Source organism: Notolabrus celidotus, chromosome 18 (genome assembly GCF_009762535.1).
Source record: "Notolabrus celidotus isolate fNotCel1 chromosome 18, fNotCel1.pri, whole genome shotgun sequence".
NCBI lineage: Eukaryota > Metazoa > Chordata > Actinopteri > Labriformes > Labridae > Notolabrus > Notolabrus celidotus.
Genome location: NC_048289.1, coordinates 18,927,292 through 18,944,859, shown reverse-complemented (window position 1 = coordinate 18,944,859; position 17,568 = coordinate 18,927,292). Strand labels below are relative to the sequence as shown.

The 17,568-nt window shown below is 38.6% G+C and overlaps 1 protein-coding gene across 3 annotated transcripts in view; it reads left to right on the top strand.

Annotated features, from left to right (window-relative positions):
• Positions 1-2,174: 2,174 nt before the first annotated feature.
• Positions 2,175-17,568, top strand: part of LOC117829672 (SH3 and cysteine-rich domain-containing protein 2-like) — a 47,532-nt gene continuing 32,138 nt past the window's right edge. Inside the window, exons 1-2 of one of the 3 annotated variants that reach the window (XM_034707288.1) lie at positions 2,186-2,373; positions 2,543-2,645. In XM_034707288.1, the coding sequence (XP_034563179.1) occupies positions 2,562-2,645 (84 nt within the window). In that variant the 5' untranslated portion in view covers positions 2,186-2,373; positions 2,543-2,561. Of the gene's footprint in view, positions 2,646-17,568 lie in introns of all 3 variants that reach the window. The other 2 variants (XM_034707289.1, XM_034707287.1) reach the window with 2 other exon arrangements.

Here is a 17,568-nt window from a genome sequence, read left to right as displayed (position 1 = left end):
GTGAAAAAAAAGAAAACACTACATACTGTACACAGGCTGTTAATTCATGAGAGAAATTCTATCAGTGTCAGGATTAGAAATAGATCATTATTTTTGGGAGTACGATTCCACGCAGTTTTACATGCAGGGAAGGCAGATAATTGGTGACACACACACACAGAAGCAGGCAGGCTGGCAGGAGCTGTCCTTGGTGCTGAATCAGCCACCCATGCTCTGCTGCTGGTGCTCTCTGAGGACTGCTGTGTCTGTCTGGTGGCCTGTGGCTCTCAACCATTGTGTTACACTTCAGCAGTGTTAGCCTGTCATGCTTTACACCGTGCATGTATCTAATTCATTATTTAAGTCAGCACCAGTACTGAAGGTATTATGTGTTTTTGATGTTCTATTTGCTCCACGTTGTATTTAGCTCTGCATTAAATCTAAGAGGAAAGCAGCTACAAGGCAGGTACTGGGAGATGTGACTTCTTTGTTCCATTGTGTGCTTGCTTGCAAAAGATGAATAAACCACAAGAAAATATTAAAACCTATGTAGGGAATTTTTAGCTTATTTGCCTATGTACTACTAATTATGCACATTAGTGGTTCTTGTTTTTGTTCTAGTGATTACTACTGCAGGAGTACATACTTCCCTGAGACCACATTATTGAATGTGTGATTTTTTTTTTGTTGCATTATCTAACAATATAACGGTGTGCCATATTAAACAATATGTATGTAACATGTTTTGTTTGTAAAATATTATTTCTCATTTCCCTGACAAAGGTGCCAAACAAATTTGTAGAGTAAATAATACAGAAGCGGCTAAGATGGAAAAGTGCCACAGAGACTAAGTGGACCCCAACTAAACAGGTAGATAAAAAGGTAAACCACACCCATGAACCCAAAACTGGAAATGAAGTCAACCATAAAAGGAAATAATTAGGATTAACAAATAAGACATGAAAACCAACATTATGGCTCCTACAAATACAATATTTCACTGATATATGGTAGGAGGGAAGTATAATGACATAAAATAACTCACTTAAAGTATTTTAACATTATTAAAGTACACCACTGGTCAAAAGTTTGAACACACCTTCTAATGCAATGTTTTTTTATTTATTTTAATTATTTTTGACATTGTAGATTAATACTGAAGACATCAAAACGATGAAATAATCTGGTTTTGCCATAATATGGATTACAACAGTGGTCAAATAGGGCTATCCATTGTGTACTAACCCTACCTCAAACAACACAACTGATTGTCTCAAACACATTAAGAAGGGGAGTATTAAGCTGTAATAGAGTTAAGTGTATAAGTGAGCCTTATCTGGCAGAGTTTATCCCATCCATTTATAATGGATGAACAAAATCTGATGACCTTACCCTCTTTGGACTCTTATTCCAGGATGGCTGATGTTGTGTTTTTTCTGGACTCAAAACAAACAAAACTGTAAGGATGTTGCTATGCTGTTGTATCTACCTGTCCATTCCAAATAAAGATACAATAAAAAAAAAGAAGAAGGCAAATATTTCCCCAAATGAACTCTTGACAAGGCTCATGTTAATTAGAAACCATTCCAGGAGACCACTTCATGAAGCAGACTGAGAGTATACCAAGAGTGTACAAAGCTGTCATGAAAGAAAAAGGGGGCTACTTTACAGAATCTAAAATATAAAACATATTCTGGTTTGTTTCACACTTTTTGTGAATTGAATAATTCCATATATGTTATTTCTGATGCATTCAGTATTTTAATATACAGTGTTTCAAATAATTAGAATAAAGAATAACCGTTGAATGAGAAGGTGTTACCAAACTATTGACCAGTAGTGTATGTACAGTACAGTTTGTTCTAGTTGACCATGATTTTATAAAGACCTGTACAAAGATAAACTTGGGAGCTGTAAGGATATTTTTCCTTAAAAACTCGTCCATGTTTATCATGCAAAGAAATAATTTTATGATATCATCAAATGAAAAGTAAAGACGCTTTATCACCGAGCACAAATCAATCTGTAAAACTTTACCTCCCACTACTTGCAACATCATCATCTCTCAGCCAATCACGACACGACCCATGCGTCCCCTTGGCGTATTTTGGAACAATTGACCAATCAGAGCGACTCGAGCACTTTGCCACGGCGAAATCAAAGTTGTTGTAAGAGCGCGCGTGTGTGTGCACGAGGAGAGAAAACCTGGCCGGTGGATGAGAGAGAAGCGAGACAGCGGAGAGAGAAGTGGACAAACAAAACCCCACCAGCCAGCGGCTACGAGACCATTCCTCACACAGAAGAGAATATATTCAGTGTTTTTATTTATTCTGCATCACTTTAGAAGAAAGAAGGAGACGCGCGTGTCGACGGAATACCGTGTTTGACTTCAAGGCAAATTCCCTGATGGATATTTCACTTGAAAGATGACTTGACACTTAAAACTATAGCTCTACCTCGTTGGTCAGAATACTGTAGCGATGTTTGAACCTCTCTTTGCATAGCTTTCTCCATTCTTCAGTCACCGTGGACTCAATTACTTGTTTTGGTTTCCCCCTTGAAGGAAGATTTTCCCAGCTAAGATGACGGAAATCAGCGAAAAGGAGAATGAACCACAAAACCTTCACCGACCACAGGCGACGGTCCCGAGCCAACCTGAATCAAAGGTAAGAAATGAAAGAAAGAAATGAGGTGTAATGAAATATATTGTCAGGTGAGGAAACCGTCTTCAAACTGCTTATGAGTTGTTTGTATGGAGGCTAATTATGTAGTGGCAGCAGGTGTTGCATAACAACTGTAAGCAGCTTTAACTCTTACTACCCTCACATGTGTGTTAAAGGGCAGAGTTAACCAGAAGGTTTGCGTGTTAGTGTGCTTTGTATCTATTTGGCATGTTAATGCGAAACGACATGGAGGGCAACTTTCGAAATTACACAGTGTCTTTTTTAATTATGATATTTAAAAGAAAAAACAGTCATTCAAAGGGATGGGCTGCAGGTGGAGAAACACATAGGCCCACTTTTCCATGAGAAACCTATCCCAAGACAGGACAGACAAACTTACCCACTGGTCCAAAGTGAATTACTGGTGACATTAGTGGTCACACTCTATAACCTATATATATGTATATATATAAGATATGCTTTTTTTTACCTTTTTAATTTTAATTTTAATTGCTAATAACTTTGTTATAATTGTTACTTTATAACCTCTTGTTTGCTTTATATATTTCTTTTGCACTGTCTACTCTGTTACTGTGACACTTGAATTTCCCCATTGTGGGACGAGTAAAGGACTCTCTCTCTCTATCATGTAGCACGCTATGTGCATTTTCTGCTGCTTTTTTTTTTACCTGGCCCATCATGCACTGCAGGCGTAACTTCAGTATCTTTAGGTAGTGCTGGGCGATATTGAAAAAGATGTTATCACAATAACATTTTTTTGTATCAGTCAATATCGATAATTTTCACGATAAATATCAAATCACTCTTTCATTTTATTTTAAAGGTAGATTTTTTTCGCCTGAGTGAAGTTGAATAACGGTTTGTTAGCTTGTATCTGGGATTTAGTAGTAAATAGCCAAAGTATCTTAACTACAGACGTTTAGTGGCTCTTATTGTTGAGCATGTTTTAACTGCTATGAGCTGGTGTTTGCGTTTTTTTCAGTGTCGCTTCTGTTAAGCCTGCCAACTCTTACCCTGTGACATGATTGGCTGTTCCATGCAGACTCAGGGTTCCCACGCGTCCTGGAAAACCTAGAAAACAGTTGACCAGTTTTCCAGGAAAACACCTGGAAAATGGGTCAAAAGTTTGGACACACCTTCTCATGCAATGGTTTTTATTTATTTTATTCACATTGTAGTTTAATACCGAAGACATCAAAACTGTGGAGTAATCTGGTTTTGCCATAATATGGATTACAACAGTAGTCAAATAATGCAGTTAGTGTACTAACCCTACCTCTGAACAACACAGCTGATGGTCTCAAACACATTAAGAAGGCAAGTCATTCTAAAAATGAACTCTTGACAAGGCTTATGTTAATTAGAAACCATTCCAGGAGACCACTTCATGAAGCAGACTAAAGGGCAGAGTTAACCAGAAGGTTTGCATGCTAGTGTGCTTTGTACCTATTTGGCATGTCAATGCGCAACAACATAGAGGGCAACTTTCAAAATTACACAGTGTCTTTTTTAATTGATATTTAAAAGAAAAAAACAGTCATTCAAAGGGATGGGCTGCAGGTGGAGAAACACATAGGCCCACTTTTCCATGAGAAACCTATCCCAAGACAGGACAGACAAACTTACCCACCCATTACTACTGGGGGATATTGAAAAACAGGGTTCCCAAGTTTCCTGGAAAACCTGGAAAACAGTTGACCAGTTTTCCAGTACTGGAAAACACCTGGGAAATGGGAGAAAAAGTCAAATGTCCTGGAAAATCACGGATTGTCCTGGAAAATGATTCCAAATGACTGCGTGCAACCTGACAAGGATAAAAAAAACCACATCCCCATTCAACATTTGTGGCCATTTTTGTCATTCAGTTCTATTTAGGTCAATTTATGCACTGATCCTCTGATTATTATTATTATTTATTTATTTATTTCAGTAAGGCAGTTTCCAGATTCCATTGCTGGCTCTTTTTTTTTTTTTACTTAGCTAATTTCATATTTTTGATTTTTGAGAAAAGAGAAAGCTGAGATGGGAGTTGGCCATCATTGTTACTTGGTTGCGCTAATATAGTGCTGTACATCTGTGGCTGCATTATTCTATAATCAATTTGCCATCACTTTTAAGCTTGTAAGAGATGATTTCATGGGTAGCCAAAGACTACATGTCTTTCAATGTAGACTTGTACTTAGAGGAACATATTAGACTATTTAGGAACTAAATTAGGAACTAAATTTAGACTGTCATACCAGCTTGATCATCACTGAAAATGTCCTTAAAATGCCCTGGAAAAGGATCTCTGGAAAAGAGTGGGAACCCTGGAAAAAGATGTTATCACGATTACATTTTTAATATCAGTGGATATCAATAATTTTCACGTTAAATATCAAATCACTCTTTCATATCATTTTAAAGGTAGGTTTTTTCGCCAGAGTGAAAGTTGAAGAACGGTTTGTTAGCTTGTATCTGGAATTTAGTAGTAAATAGCTAAAGTGTCTTAACTACAGACGTTTAGTGGCTTTTCTTGTCGAGCATGTTTTAACTTTGCTATGAGCTGGTGTTTGCGTTTTTTCTAGTGTTGCTGTGTGCTATCTTTAGGTTTATGTAAGTTCATCCTGCAATCATTGTGTCAGATTACAATTCAAACATGTTATATATACTGTTCAAATGTAATGTAAGGGCAAAGAAGACCTCCAAAAGTCTAAATTTAGAGCTATTACAGATTCTCAATTAAGTGACTCAGTTGTTAATTATCTCCTTTCCTACCCTGCTATAGTATTGTAAGCTGTTCCTTGTGATGTACTTTTTTGTTGACTCATTTTGTATTTATTTTTGTTTGCAACTTTTATGGTAGCATCTTGGACCGCACTCCTTAAAAGTCTAATGCCAACAGGACTTAAATATTTATTTTTTATTTATTTATTCATTTATTTGACAGTTGCCATGCAAAACAAAAACTGTCAAGCCAGAGTTAGCTATAAGCTAATTTTCATCTGTGGTCCCTGGGCAGGACGATGTAAATGAATGTACAATACAAATGATAAAAAACCTACAAGCATTTAAGACAATACATAGGCTACTCAACACAGTCCATCACTAATAACAACACATTTAAAATTGCATTTCATTGTCTCTAGTTTGATGGATTCAGATGATCACATGATTGTTTTTCCTTGAGCCATAATTTCAGTTTACTTTTAAAAACACTGAGGCTTGTACAGTCTCTAATGTGAGTCGGGATTGAGTTCCATTTTCCTGCGAAATGGAAAATTTAGATAAAGCATGAGCTTAATGATAGTTTAAAAACACATAACTAATTCATAATGTTTAAAATCTAGATTTAACCCTCTTGTAGAAGAGTAAAAGGTATAACATGTCTCACCTCAAGGGGCTGATGGTGTCAGTGGTGGTGCATCCTGCCAAACATATGATCATTCAACCATTATTCTTGAATTTCTCAGAGCCTCTGGAGTCCTTGGGCCCTGGGACAGCTGCCTGATACATTGTTTGTTATCTACCCACTGTTGTATTATTTCAAATTCTTTTCATTGTTGTTGCTGGTGGACCTTTTTTGACAAATATTGAGCTAAACGTCTAAAGCTAACTGAGACTGTTCTCATCAAAGTCACTCGTCTCAACCTAAATATCATCTTCCAGATTGGCCCAAATTGTACCAGCATTCACAACAAATCAATTTTGTTTCGTCATAACTACAGTGACCTGGAACACGCTAGGCAGGGCGGGTCTTTTTGTTTGTTTCTGTTTGACTACAGACAATACAATGGACGGTGGGTGTTCGGGTGTTGCGTGAATTTATGAGCCAATCAGCTAGCAGATGTTTGCTGTGTCCTGCAAGAGGCTGAGACATAATTCACACAAACGGCCATCCAGACAAAACAGAACTGGGAGGAAACAATACTCTGAGCTGCGTCAGCCTTGGAGCTCTGTGTTTGCCAAGCTCCCGCTGGCAGCACTGGCCGCTCCACATCCTGCAGAAGAAAAGAACAGAGGGGGAAGGAGGAGGGAAAGATTAAATATGTGTTACAACCAGGGTGTCTTTTTAGTGTAGTATGAATGAGGGTATCTCTTCAGCGTCACAAGTCTTTGTTTCATCACCCTAAATCTTCTCACTCCAGTCTATTGCTCTTTCCATTCTATAACTGTACCCACATTTTTCTTTCCCTGGCCTGTCATCATGTCTCCCTCTGTCTCTGTTTTTTTTATCCCCTCTGCGTCTGCAGCCTTTCTCATTCCTCATCAGCTCTTTCTCCTTCATCCCTCACTCTTTATTTCTTTCCACTGTCCCTCAGCTCTGAGAGTATTTATTGCAGTGCTAAGTGGGCCTACCAGCCTTCAAGAGTGCTTCTAATAGAGGCTGTGACAGAGAATGAATAGTTATTCCACCTCCTCCACCTACAGGCAAGGTGATAGCAAAAATATTATTCCTCTTTAATCACCTTGAGCACACGCCTGTCGAGTATGTTGCATCTACTGAGGTGCAATGAAGTGGAGAATGATGAAAGCTAAGAGTGTGTGGGAAATAGTCATTTTTAAAGGAATAGTTGAATAACTAGAAAACAGTCTTTTATGCTTTCTCTCCAAAACTTGATTTTTCAAATTTCAACTAGAGCTCAGGTGAGCTTATGTGTGCAGACTAATACGATTTAAGGTAAGAAAATACCCAGAAAAGGTTAAAATTGAGAACAATTTGTCAGGTGATTTTTGTTGCAGCGCTCTCAGTTGAAAAAAGTTCAACTTTTGGAACATAGCCAGGCCATAGACTGTATAGAATATGGACGTAGGATCCTTGACGTCACCCATCTGTTTCTGAAGAGCTGTTTTGAGGCCAATCGTCGGCGAGAGCCATACTGTTGCTGACGAGTGATTGCGATGTAAAGAGGCGGGCTTTGAGCCTCCTCACCAACAGCTACAGTGTTCCCGCCTGTCAATCAAGTCAGCTGTGCCTCTCATTGGAAGACTTGTAATCTCAATATCTTTGAAAGCGACGCGTTATGAAAAAACTTCACCCCCCTCACAGTGTGTGTGCGGATCGAGAAATGAGCTATCCAGACTACACTCGTCTTCTGTACCAGGCTGTAAACATGTTTATTTCTGCTGTAAAGATCGGCTTTTTTGAATTGGTGTGTATGTGGTTTCCGGTACTTCTGGAGCCAGCCTCAAGCGGATCGTCGATGAACTGCAGTTTTTAACACTTCCGAATTGGACTCATATTTTTAGACCGCAGGTTGCCGCTTGCAACACAGCCAGGCTCATCAATGTCACTTCTTGATCACTGACCAATCAGAATGAAGAAGATGCACGACTTCCTGTTTCAACTTTGTCAACAGCAATGATGGAGGTCGATACGGAGGAGAACAGTTATCACACTTGTTTTATCGTGGTACAATTTCAGAGTTTAGAGCTGCTGCTGGTGAGAAGCACTCTGAAATTGAGGTTATTGGCACTCCCAGCACAAAAAAATTGACGACAGTGGACTTGGCATTTTAATCATTAAGTCACATCAGTAAAGAGGTATACATCATGCGACTTGTACAATTGTCATGCATTTAATTGAATTACTTCATACTCTTGTTGTTTATCAGTATATTCTCCTCCACTGATTCTTCAATACTATGAATGGATCCAGTTACATGTAGCATTGATTACAAAGCAGTCATTATAGTGTTGACTCAATCCCTCCCCCTTCTCAGATATGTTTGAACAGTACACAGCAACTACCACAATGTCCTTCTATTTCATGTCCAGTTGTATGAGCCCCTTTGTCGACAGGGAAAATCTCCCGTTGTTGGGGACATGAACAAGCAATTCTCAAACAAAATTTCATGGATAAGCTGTCCTGAAATTTTTAAGGCATTCATGCGTAAAAAGGGCTATACTGCATAGAATCTCTTTTTTTGTTCACTGTAGATCTCCTGAAAGATTACCCCCTGCCAAACCACTGTGTTCATGGTGTCCACAGTGTTAAAATATGTGCTTTAGCTTTCCTGAATGCTGAAACAGTTTTTTCAGCAGAGGAGATAAAACACCTATGCTGCTTGAGTGTGACTATGGGTTGACATGATGGCACAGGACACTTTGGGGCTGGTTTAACTCGGTAAAAATACATAAAAAGGGGGGAAAGTTTTCAGGTTGTCCAATTGAAACAACATCTGCCTTCTTCACTTTACATTTTTTCACATTGTATCATATTTGTTTAATCAATAGCGTATGTTTTAAACAACAATTTGCAGAATATTGAGTGCCAGACTAAGTCTTGGCGTCGGGTAAATGTTACAATGTCATTTAGCAGAGGCTTTTATTCAAAGTGACGTACATACGAGAACAAGAACAACACAAGCAAAGATCTAGACAAGAGGAAACAAGATCAGTAAGAGCAACAAAGTGCTTCAAGTCAATTTGGATGCAGGTACTGCCAAGCAGTGTAAAGGATATGCACAAAAGTAAAGATGCAGATGCAGCAGTACGGAAGAGGATTAGGGCCACTGAAAAAAATAAATAAATTGAGGTCCAATAATATTTCTAAATGTTTTTGTTCTGAGAAAAAAAGTCAGAAAGTCAGAACTCTGACTTTAATCTCAAAATTCTGACTTTAATCTCAGAATTCTCAAAATTCTGATTTTAATCTCAGTATTCTGACTTTTTTCTCCTAATTCTGACTTTAATCTCAGAATTCTGACTTTTTTTCTCAGAATTCTGACTTTTTTCTCCTAATTCTGACTTTTTAAAAAAAAATTAAGGTCCAATATATTTTATTATTAAGTCAGAAATCTGAGAAAAAGGTCAGAAAGTCAGAATTCTGACTTTAATCTGAGAATTCTGACTTTAATCTGAGAATTCTCAGAATTCTGACTTTTTTCTCAGAACAAAAAAAAAATGTATATATTGGACCTTATTTTTATTTTTTTTTCAGTGGCCCTAATCCTCTTCTGTACAGCAGAGATTTCAGGAACGCAAAGGCGTAATCCATTACATAGCGACCATCAGACAGTTTTTCCACATATTAACACTTCTAATGTTTGTACATATCAAATGAATGTCACACACGTATTGAGCTTCAGAGGTTGTTGTCGGTGGATTTTGCCACCTGTCAGTCAGCCAGGGCTGGCAGCTTCCTCCTGTTTACACTTTCAAGGCTAAGCTTGTGCTAACTTGCTGATGGCTGTAGCTCCTTGTTTACCTTACTTACCTGAAAGTGGTATTGATCTCCTCGTCTACCTCTTGGCGTGAAAACAAACAAGGGTATCTTTTAAACTGTCAAACTATGACTTTAAACTCTACAGTGTCCGTTAATGGAGGAAATGAGAGTGTGGCCATCAGCTATACAAAGTTTGTGTTAACTTAACTAAATACAGTGGGTGTAAATGCTGATAACGCAGAGGGCTTCAGGGCCCCCACACGGCCCATCGCCCTCTCAGCAAACACAAAGACGTTTTTATGAGGTGAAATGATGGTAACTGTTTCTCCCTGACTTTGCCCTTCAGAATCACTTTCTCAGCTATCGCTCCTTCTTCTTACCAACTTCCTTATCAGCCTTTAAACCTAATTAATTACTTTCATAGAATATGTATTTCCTTTCTCTTATTAGCTCTGGCTCATTGAAATGAAACCCAAACCCATGTGTATTTTTTTTTCCACCTTCACTTCACCTCCTCTCCTCTCTCATCTCCTGTTTTTCTTTCCTTTCCTACATTTTCCTCTTTATCCATATTGCTGTGAGGCTTGCTGGCAATGAAAGTGCGAGTGCTTGAGAGGATAAGGACATTACTTTATAGAATAAGAAGAGAGAAGGGTGGAAAAGTGAAGTACAGGGATGAGAAAAAGAGAGGACATCCAAAACAGAAAAAAGATGCATTCAAAATCTTATTTTACTACTTTAAGACATCATTTGACTAATGTTCACTTTGAATTCCTGGAGCTATCTAAACTTCTTTAACCCTCCTGTTATGTTGCGGGTCAAATTGACCCTTTTTAAAGTCTATTTTAGGCAGTATATGCCTTCCAAATCAGCTAAATGCAACATAAAATATGGGCAGCATGTGACAGAAGAGTTGTCTCGTGTTAATTTATCAACATCACTTCATAAAAAACAAAAAAAATCAAAATGTAAAATAAAATAAACAAAAATCTATGTCATGTCAAACTATTGTATTTATATTTAGGTATTTCCAACGTACATTAAAAAAAGTTTTAACATGAATTTTAATGAAACCGAGAGTTATCCTCATGGAACCATGATCTGTGAGAATTAAAGAACACCAATGAACTAAACCTTGATTTAAATGGTTAGTAATGGAGTTAAAAATTAGATTTTAAAAAATGTGTATTGGGATTTTTTGGGGTTCTTCTCAGATTAGTATTCGTAATGTCACCCATCTGTTTCTGAAGCCCTGTTTTGAAGCCAATCGTCGGCGTGAGCCGTATTGGATATGCTGAAGTCAACCTAACTGCTGTCGAGCTAGTGTGACGTAAAGAGGCGGGCTTTGAGCCTCCTAGCCAACAACTACAGTGATTCCCGCCTGTCAATCAAGTCAGCTGTGCCTTTTCATGGAAAACTCGTAATCTTAATTTCTTCGAAATTGCCATGTTATGAAAAATGTACCCCCGGTACAGTGTGTGCCGATTGAGGAATGAGCTATCCAGACTACACTCGTCTTTTGTACCGGGCTGTAAACATGTTTATTTCTGCTGTAAAGATCAGCTTTTTTGAATTGGTGTGTATGTGGTTTCCGGTACTTCTGGAGCCAGCCAGCCAGCCAGCCAACCTCGAGCCACACTCGAGAAACTGCAGTTTTTAACAATTCCACATTGGCTTCTATTCTCAGAGGTTGCTGCTTGGTCTCCATTCTATGGTTGTGATTATCCTTCATGGGTGACATTTCTGCACGAAGCATGTTCTTTCTCCCTGTTTTTGATTCGCTGTTAGCAGGACAATAAATCACTCACCTGTCTTACATCTGACAGGCTATGATATGTTTGTGTTTCGGCTGCCACAATGATTGACAAGTGCTGCTGACCTTTGAAATAAAACCATAGTCTGCACAGAAAACAGATGACAGTGTCAGAGAGAGACAGAGAGTAGAGAGAGGAAGAGATCAAAAAGAGGACATCAAGAATGAATTCAAACTCAGGGGCTCATGTGTTTGGATGTTGACCCAGCTCTGTTTTTATTAATGATGAGGTCACCGTGTTATTGTCCTTATTGAGATCTAAAATGCTGCTGATTCAGCATAGTCCCATGTGCGGTGTCAGGGTGAAAGAGAAGAGGGACTTTGTTTAGTCCTCTGTTCTGTACCGACCTTAGGCTTCTTTTTACAGACGGTTTACTTCTGAGGTTATTTGTCACTAAAGGGCAGGACTGCTGATGTAATGGAGCAGGGGGGGGGGGGGGGGGGGGGGGGAATGAAGTTTTATGAATTATAGATAGCTCTGTTCTTCAGTTTTGAATGGCAGACTCTCTGAAGAAAAGTGAAGACAGCAACATTGATGTAACTCTTTTATCAACTCCTCAAAAGCATATAGAGCTTGTAAAAGTGGCTTTGAAAAACAATTAATTAGTTTAATACTTTGGTTTGTTACAGAAAATTCTCCCTCCTTAAAGATTGATGAATTGCTTATTCTTCTGAAGTGAAGACATCTGAACTAGGGATGCACCGATCCGATCCTGGTATCGGATATCGGCTAGATCGGACTCAAAAAGCTAGATCGGATATCGATGACAACGGGACGATATATAGTGCCGATCCATATGACAGATCTATTCATCTCAGTTCTATGCGTTCATGTGTTTACAACAGACATGTGCGTCTCCTACGTCATCAGCGCTGGCTGTTCTGTGCATTTTTGCCCGGTGGAGCATGATGGAGGATAACTACAGAGGCTCTGCAGTTGCATGTCATGCTTCTTTTGCTAACAACTCTGCCAGAAACTTGCGACATGTGCAGTGCTAATGTCTCGACTGATGGCAGTCGTGCTAAAAAATATAATGGGAGCCCAAAGGAGGAAGTTCACGTCAGCTGTAGCCGACTGTAAAGAAGCTAGAAACCTTCTATTAATGGATTCAAAGTGTGAAAAAACAGACAGGTTATTAGATTTAATTGTTCCGGATCATTGAAACTAAGGGATTCCAGCCTCTGGTTTAGCACCTGGAACCCAGGTACAGTTCACCATCAAGTAAGAAAAGCCTGAAGTTGCCAATACATGATTCTATCCTCACATTAAGGAATAGAGATTGTTAAATCAATACAGGGCTCGGATTGGCTAGTATCGCTATCGGCAGATACCAAAGCCCAGGTATCGATATCGGTATCAGAACCTAAAAAGTGGGATTGGTGCATCCTTAATCTGAACATACATTAAAGTAGATAAGGAAAGATGTGCTTTAAATACAAATAAGACAATATTTCACTCTGCTCTTAATTTCAAAGGATCACAAAGACTTACAAATGAAGCTTCCTGCCTCACAGTCAAACAAATTATCTGATGCACAGTTCAACTAATGCATATAAGATTCAAAACAAACAAACCAGTGTAATAATAGGTGCTTGTCTTAATTGATGATAGTTATTTCAAGGTGTGTGTTGATTAAAAATCTAAAACCGTAGCTAGTACATTACAGTTCCCATGTGTTTAAGCTGTAAGACTGTGTTTAGTCTCTATTTAATGTTTAGTGTAAGATCATTAAGCCCTATTGGCTAATCAAAGGATAACCCAACTTTTAATGAGCACCCCAATGAGTGCTGTTGGTTTACCATTGCGTGAAAATCAAAGAGCTCATGTGGCAGTCACCTAATGCTAACTGCTAAAGCTCCTTGTGGAGTTAAGCCTTTTAAATGTCTGGATTTGGAAATACAAGCTGCTTTCGCTGCACACCCAGGCTGGCAGTTGTGAGCTGGCAAACGCTCAGCTCGTGAGACGCTCGAGGATCACTGAGAAATAGCATTCAAAACAGTCGCCACACACAGAGCTGGGATTGTGACAATGAAGGGGAAGTAGTTTGCCTGGATTCACACTGTTTTTTCTATCTCTGACGTTAACCTATCAACAACTGATCATTTACTTATATATAAAGAGATCGCAGTCAAATTCACAATCTCCAGACTGATGCTTATTTTTCCTAAGCTGCCTCTTAAAACTCCCAAAACCCCATTTCATATAAAGTGATTGATAATGGAACTATTGTCAGCTTTGCACTGCTCCACCAGCAGCGAGGCAGCCTGTGCAGTGAGGCATTACAACTTTCCACTCGCACAAAAGGTTGTTTCAGTAGGTGCATTTTTACCGTTCAGGGTCCAGCTGGAGCAATGAGGTCATCTTTAATTCAACGCTCAGGTCCCTGCAAGAAGAATGCCAAACTTCATCAGGATCCTGTGTGCAATACTTCAAATATCAAATGTCCATTCGAGAGCTCTGCAGTCGAGATGCCATGTGCAAGAGATGACTCTGCTAAACTGTGTACACACTGACATACTGGCACACTAACTGCTAGTAACATATTTAAAGAGCTAACATTCAGCTAGAAACGTGGCAACTTGTGGAAAACACTGCACATATCATATGAACATTTCTGGGAAAAATGCATTCGATCATCTCATGTTTCATCAGTTGATTTATTGTTAAAGTTTTCGATGACAGCTGTTCCCATAAATATAATGAAACTTATATACCTGCTCCTGAAACTTATATACCTGCTCCTATGGCTTTGGCACTATTCAAGGACATTACTGGTTCCACTCTTAGTGCTTCTCATCCAAACCAGGCCTATAAAACTACTGTAGTAAGTGCTTATGTAGGCTATATTTTTATGACTGAAAGCATTGAGTTTTATGTCTCCGCAGCTAGCTTACCCAGGACTGATTCCTTAATGGGACTGGATGAGATGTGCCAAGCTTTTTGCAGCTAAAACTGCAGGCAGATGGGTAATGACAGCTTGTTATTATTTAACGTCTTTACCTCTTTAATTTGATTTCTTCCAATTTAATTTCACCAGTTTATTACAGATCCTCTGTGTTTGCTTGTTTATTTATTAAACTGCTTGAAATCAACTTACATCCAACCAAGTGAGCCACACATGCATGAAATTTCCCAGCAGGGCATGCAACCTAGGGACATTATTTGAAAAAAAATCATATAACATGCACTCGTCTATCTTTGTAATTTGACAAAGATTCAAAATGTTCCTTTTAGCTTTACTGTAACTGCACCACAATTAAAGAGGAGTACAGCCGGCTCTCAACAGCTCTGTGCACATTGGAAGATATGCGTGCCAATTAGCTTGTCCATACATTTTGCAGCACTCCCTGTCATTATTAATTCATTCACAAATTTATTTCAGATTCAGAGTCCATAAGAGACGAGACAATGCATAAATTAGAAGACACACAAGTGTATAAAAAAATCATACTTGCATAAACTACATAGAAATATCTATAAAAAGAGACATTTATGCTCTTGTCTCCATAACTGGGACTTATAATGTAAAGTGCTTTATCTGACACCAGACAAGACTAAGAGATTCTCATTAACCCTCCTGTTATGTTTGTTTCTCGCATGTTTAATTATCCAAAAGTGTCAGAACCCCAAAAACATTGTTTACATATCATTATAAACTCCATTACTAACCATTTCAATCAATATTTAGTGCAGTGGTGTTCTTGACCTCTCACAGATCATGATCCAATGAGGATAATTCATGCTAAAACTTTTTTAATGTACATTAGAGAGACCTACATATAATAACAATAGTTTTACATGAATAGATTTTTGTTTATTTTAATTTTTAATTTTTTTATGAAGTGAAGCTCAGATAGTTATGCTGTATTTAGCTAGTTTGAAGGGCATCTGTTGCCTGAGATAAGATAAGATAAGATAAGATACTCCTTTATTCGTCCCACAACGGGGAAATTCATAGTTATAGCAGCAAACAAAAAGGTGTACAGTACAAGAATTTCAACAAGAATATATTTAGGAAAGAAATGTTCATCAAAGACGACAGCTTGGCCATAATTCTCCTGTCAGCCACCTCCTCCACAGGGCCCAGGACTGAGCTAGCCTTCATCACCAGTTAGTTCATGGGCAGATACCTCTGAATACCGCTAGCCTTCCACCCACTTTGACATTAGGGCCAAGGTTATGGAGTAGTAGAAGTTGCTTCTGACCCTTTTTAGCCTCCACTTTGACTGCCGGGTCAAATTGACCCAAACAGTTTATATGTAATATAAACATTCAGGGGGGGTTTGCAAATACGTGAAATTAACCATTTTTATTTTATATGTTGATAACGCTAATTAAGCCAAGCAGAAGAAGTTTATACTGAAAAAATACCTTTAACACATTTTTATTTTTATATTTGAACTCTAGATGGGTCAATTTGACCCGCAACATAACAGGAGGATTAACAGAGGCCTCTAAAAGGCAAATAAAGCGATACATAAGAGTATTGGACTGCATTTACTTGTGCTCTCACAGACATTTCACTTGCACTGCACCAACAAGGCAATATTCTCCTAACATCAATACAGGCTTACAGTGCCCAGTATATTACTATAACTAATACAATAAATTACGTAGCTTCCAATAACCGTCATGGTCTCTGTGTTTGTTTGATTACTTCCTGGCTTGTACTTGGGATCTTATTGATACATTTTCCCAGATGATACTTCATGTCCTCTTGTCACTAGGAATCCAAACAACAGCTTTATGAACCCTGCTCTTAATCTCCCTAATCTTTGTCTGAGTTGTAATGACTATCTGCTCTGAGTGGAGTTAAGGCAGTCAGCTGTCTCCACCATTTAGTGGAAGATTCTTCATCGTTCATTGCATAGCTCTGCACTGACACGCACAGCGGGGCAGTAGATCAAGATGGAGAACATTGTGTTCACTTTTAGAAAGTTTAATCCTCTTTCCTGAAGACTCCACATTATTATGCTACACTTGACTGAGGAGTAAATATGCTACGAGACACAGCCACAACTTATTAGTGAAGTATTAAACGTCAGTATTTGTTAATGTAAAATATTAGCTGGGAGATTTTTCCTTTATGATCCTGCCTCTTCACAGCAGCATTGTTGCATCACGTCTTTGTTGTAAACAAAAACAGCATAGAAAAACATGGCAGCTGCAGCAGGATGGGTTTGTGCCGTATACAGGCATCTCTTCTGTTAACCCCCCTCATCTTCTCCCCCCATCCTCTTAATCATTAATTTATCCAAGCATACCTCACAACAGTCTATTTTTAGACACTCCCACCAAACGTCTCTGTGCTCATTTTAAAATCGTCAAAGAACAAGACTGTGAAGCCGGCTCTGTCTCTGCACCGTGCCTTTTTTTTCTCTTTAAAGGTGTGATAGAAAAGGGACCTCATGCATCCTGGTGTGCTACTTTCAATCCATCTCCTCTCTCCATGTGCTGTTTCCTCCATCTCTTCCTCCTTCTGTTGTACTTTCTTCCTTTTCCACTGCCTCTTATACTTTACTCTTATTGTTCACTTCCTCTTCTTCCTCAAACCACAGTCTGTTCTCGTACACTACACTACTGGCACTGTGATGAGCTAATTGCTGTCAGTAGTTCACAGTGTGATGGGTCCCCAGTTCTGTGATCTATAAATAGACTTTTCAAAAATGTTACACAGAGAGACAAGAGTGCTGTGGAGGGACAGAGATTCGCATTCACTGGAACTGTACTATTCCTTTCTGCTCTTGATTTTAAGGTAGCTTGTTAAGGTTTATAAGAAAACACAAGACACTCCCTTTTTTAAACCAACTGATAGACTATCATTTGTTAAAACACAAGGCAACATATATATACAACAACTGGGACGCAAGAGATAATCAAGTTAGTGTCCTGTGTGATGCTCTGCAGCCACAAATCTGGGATGCTAAAAATTGAGGTGTAAATT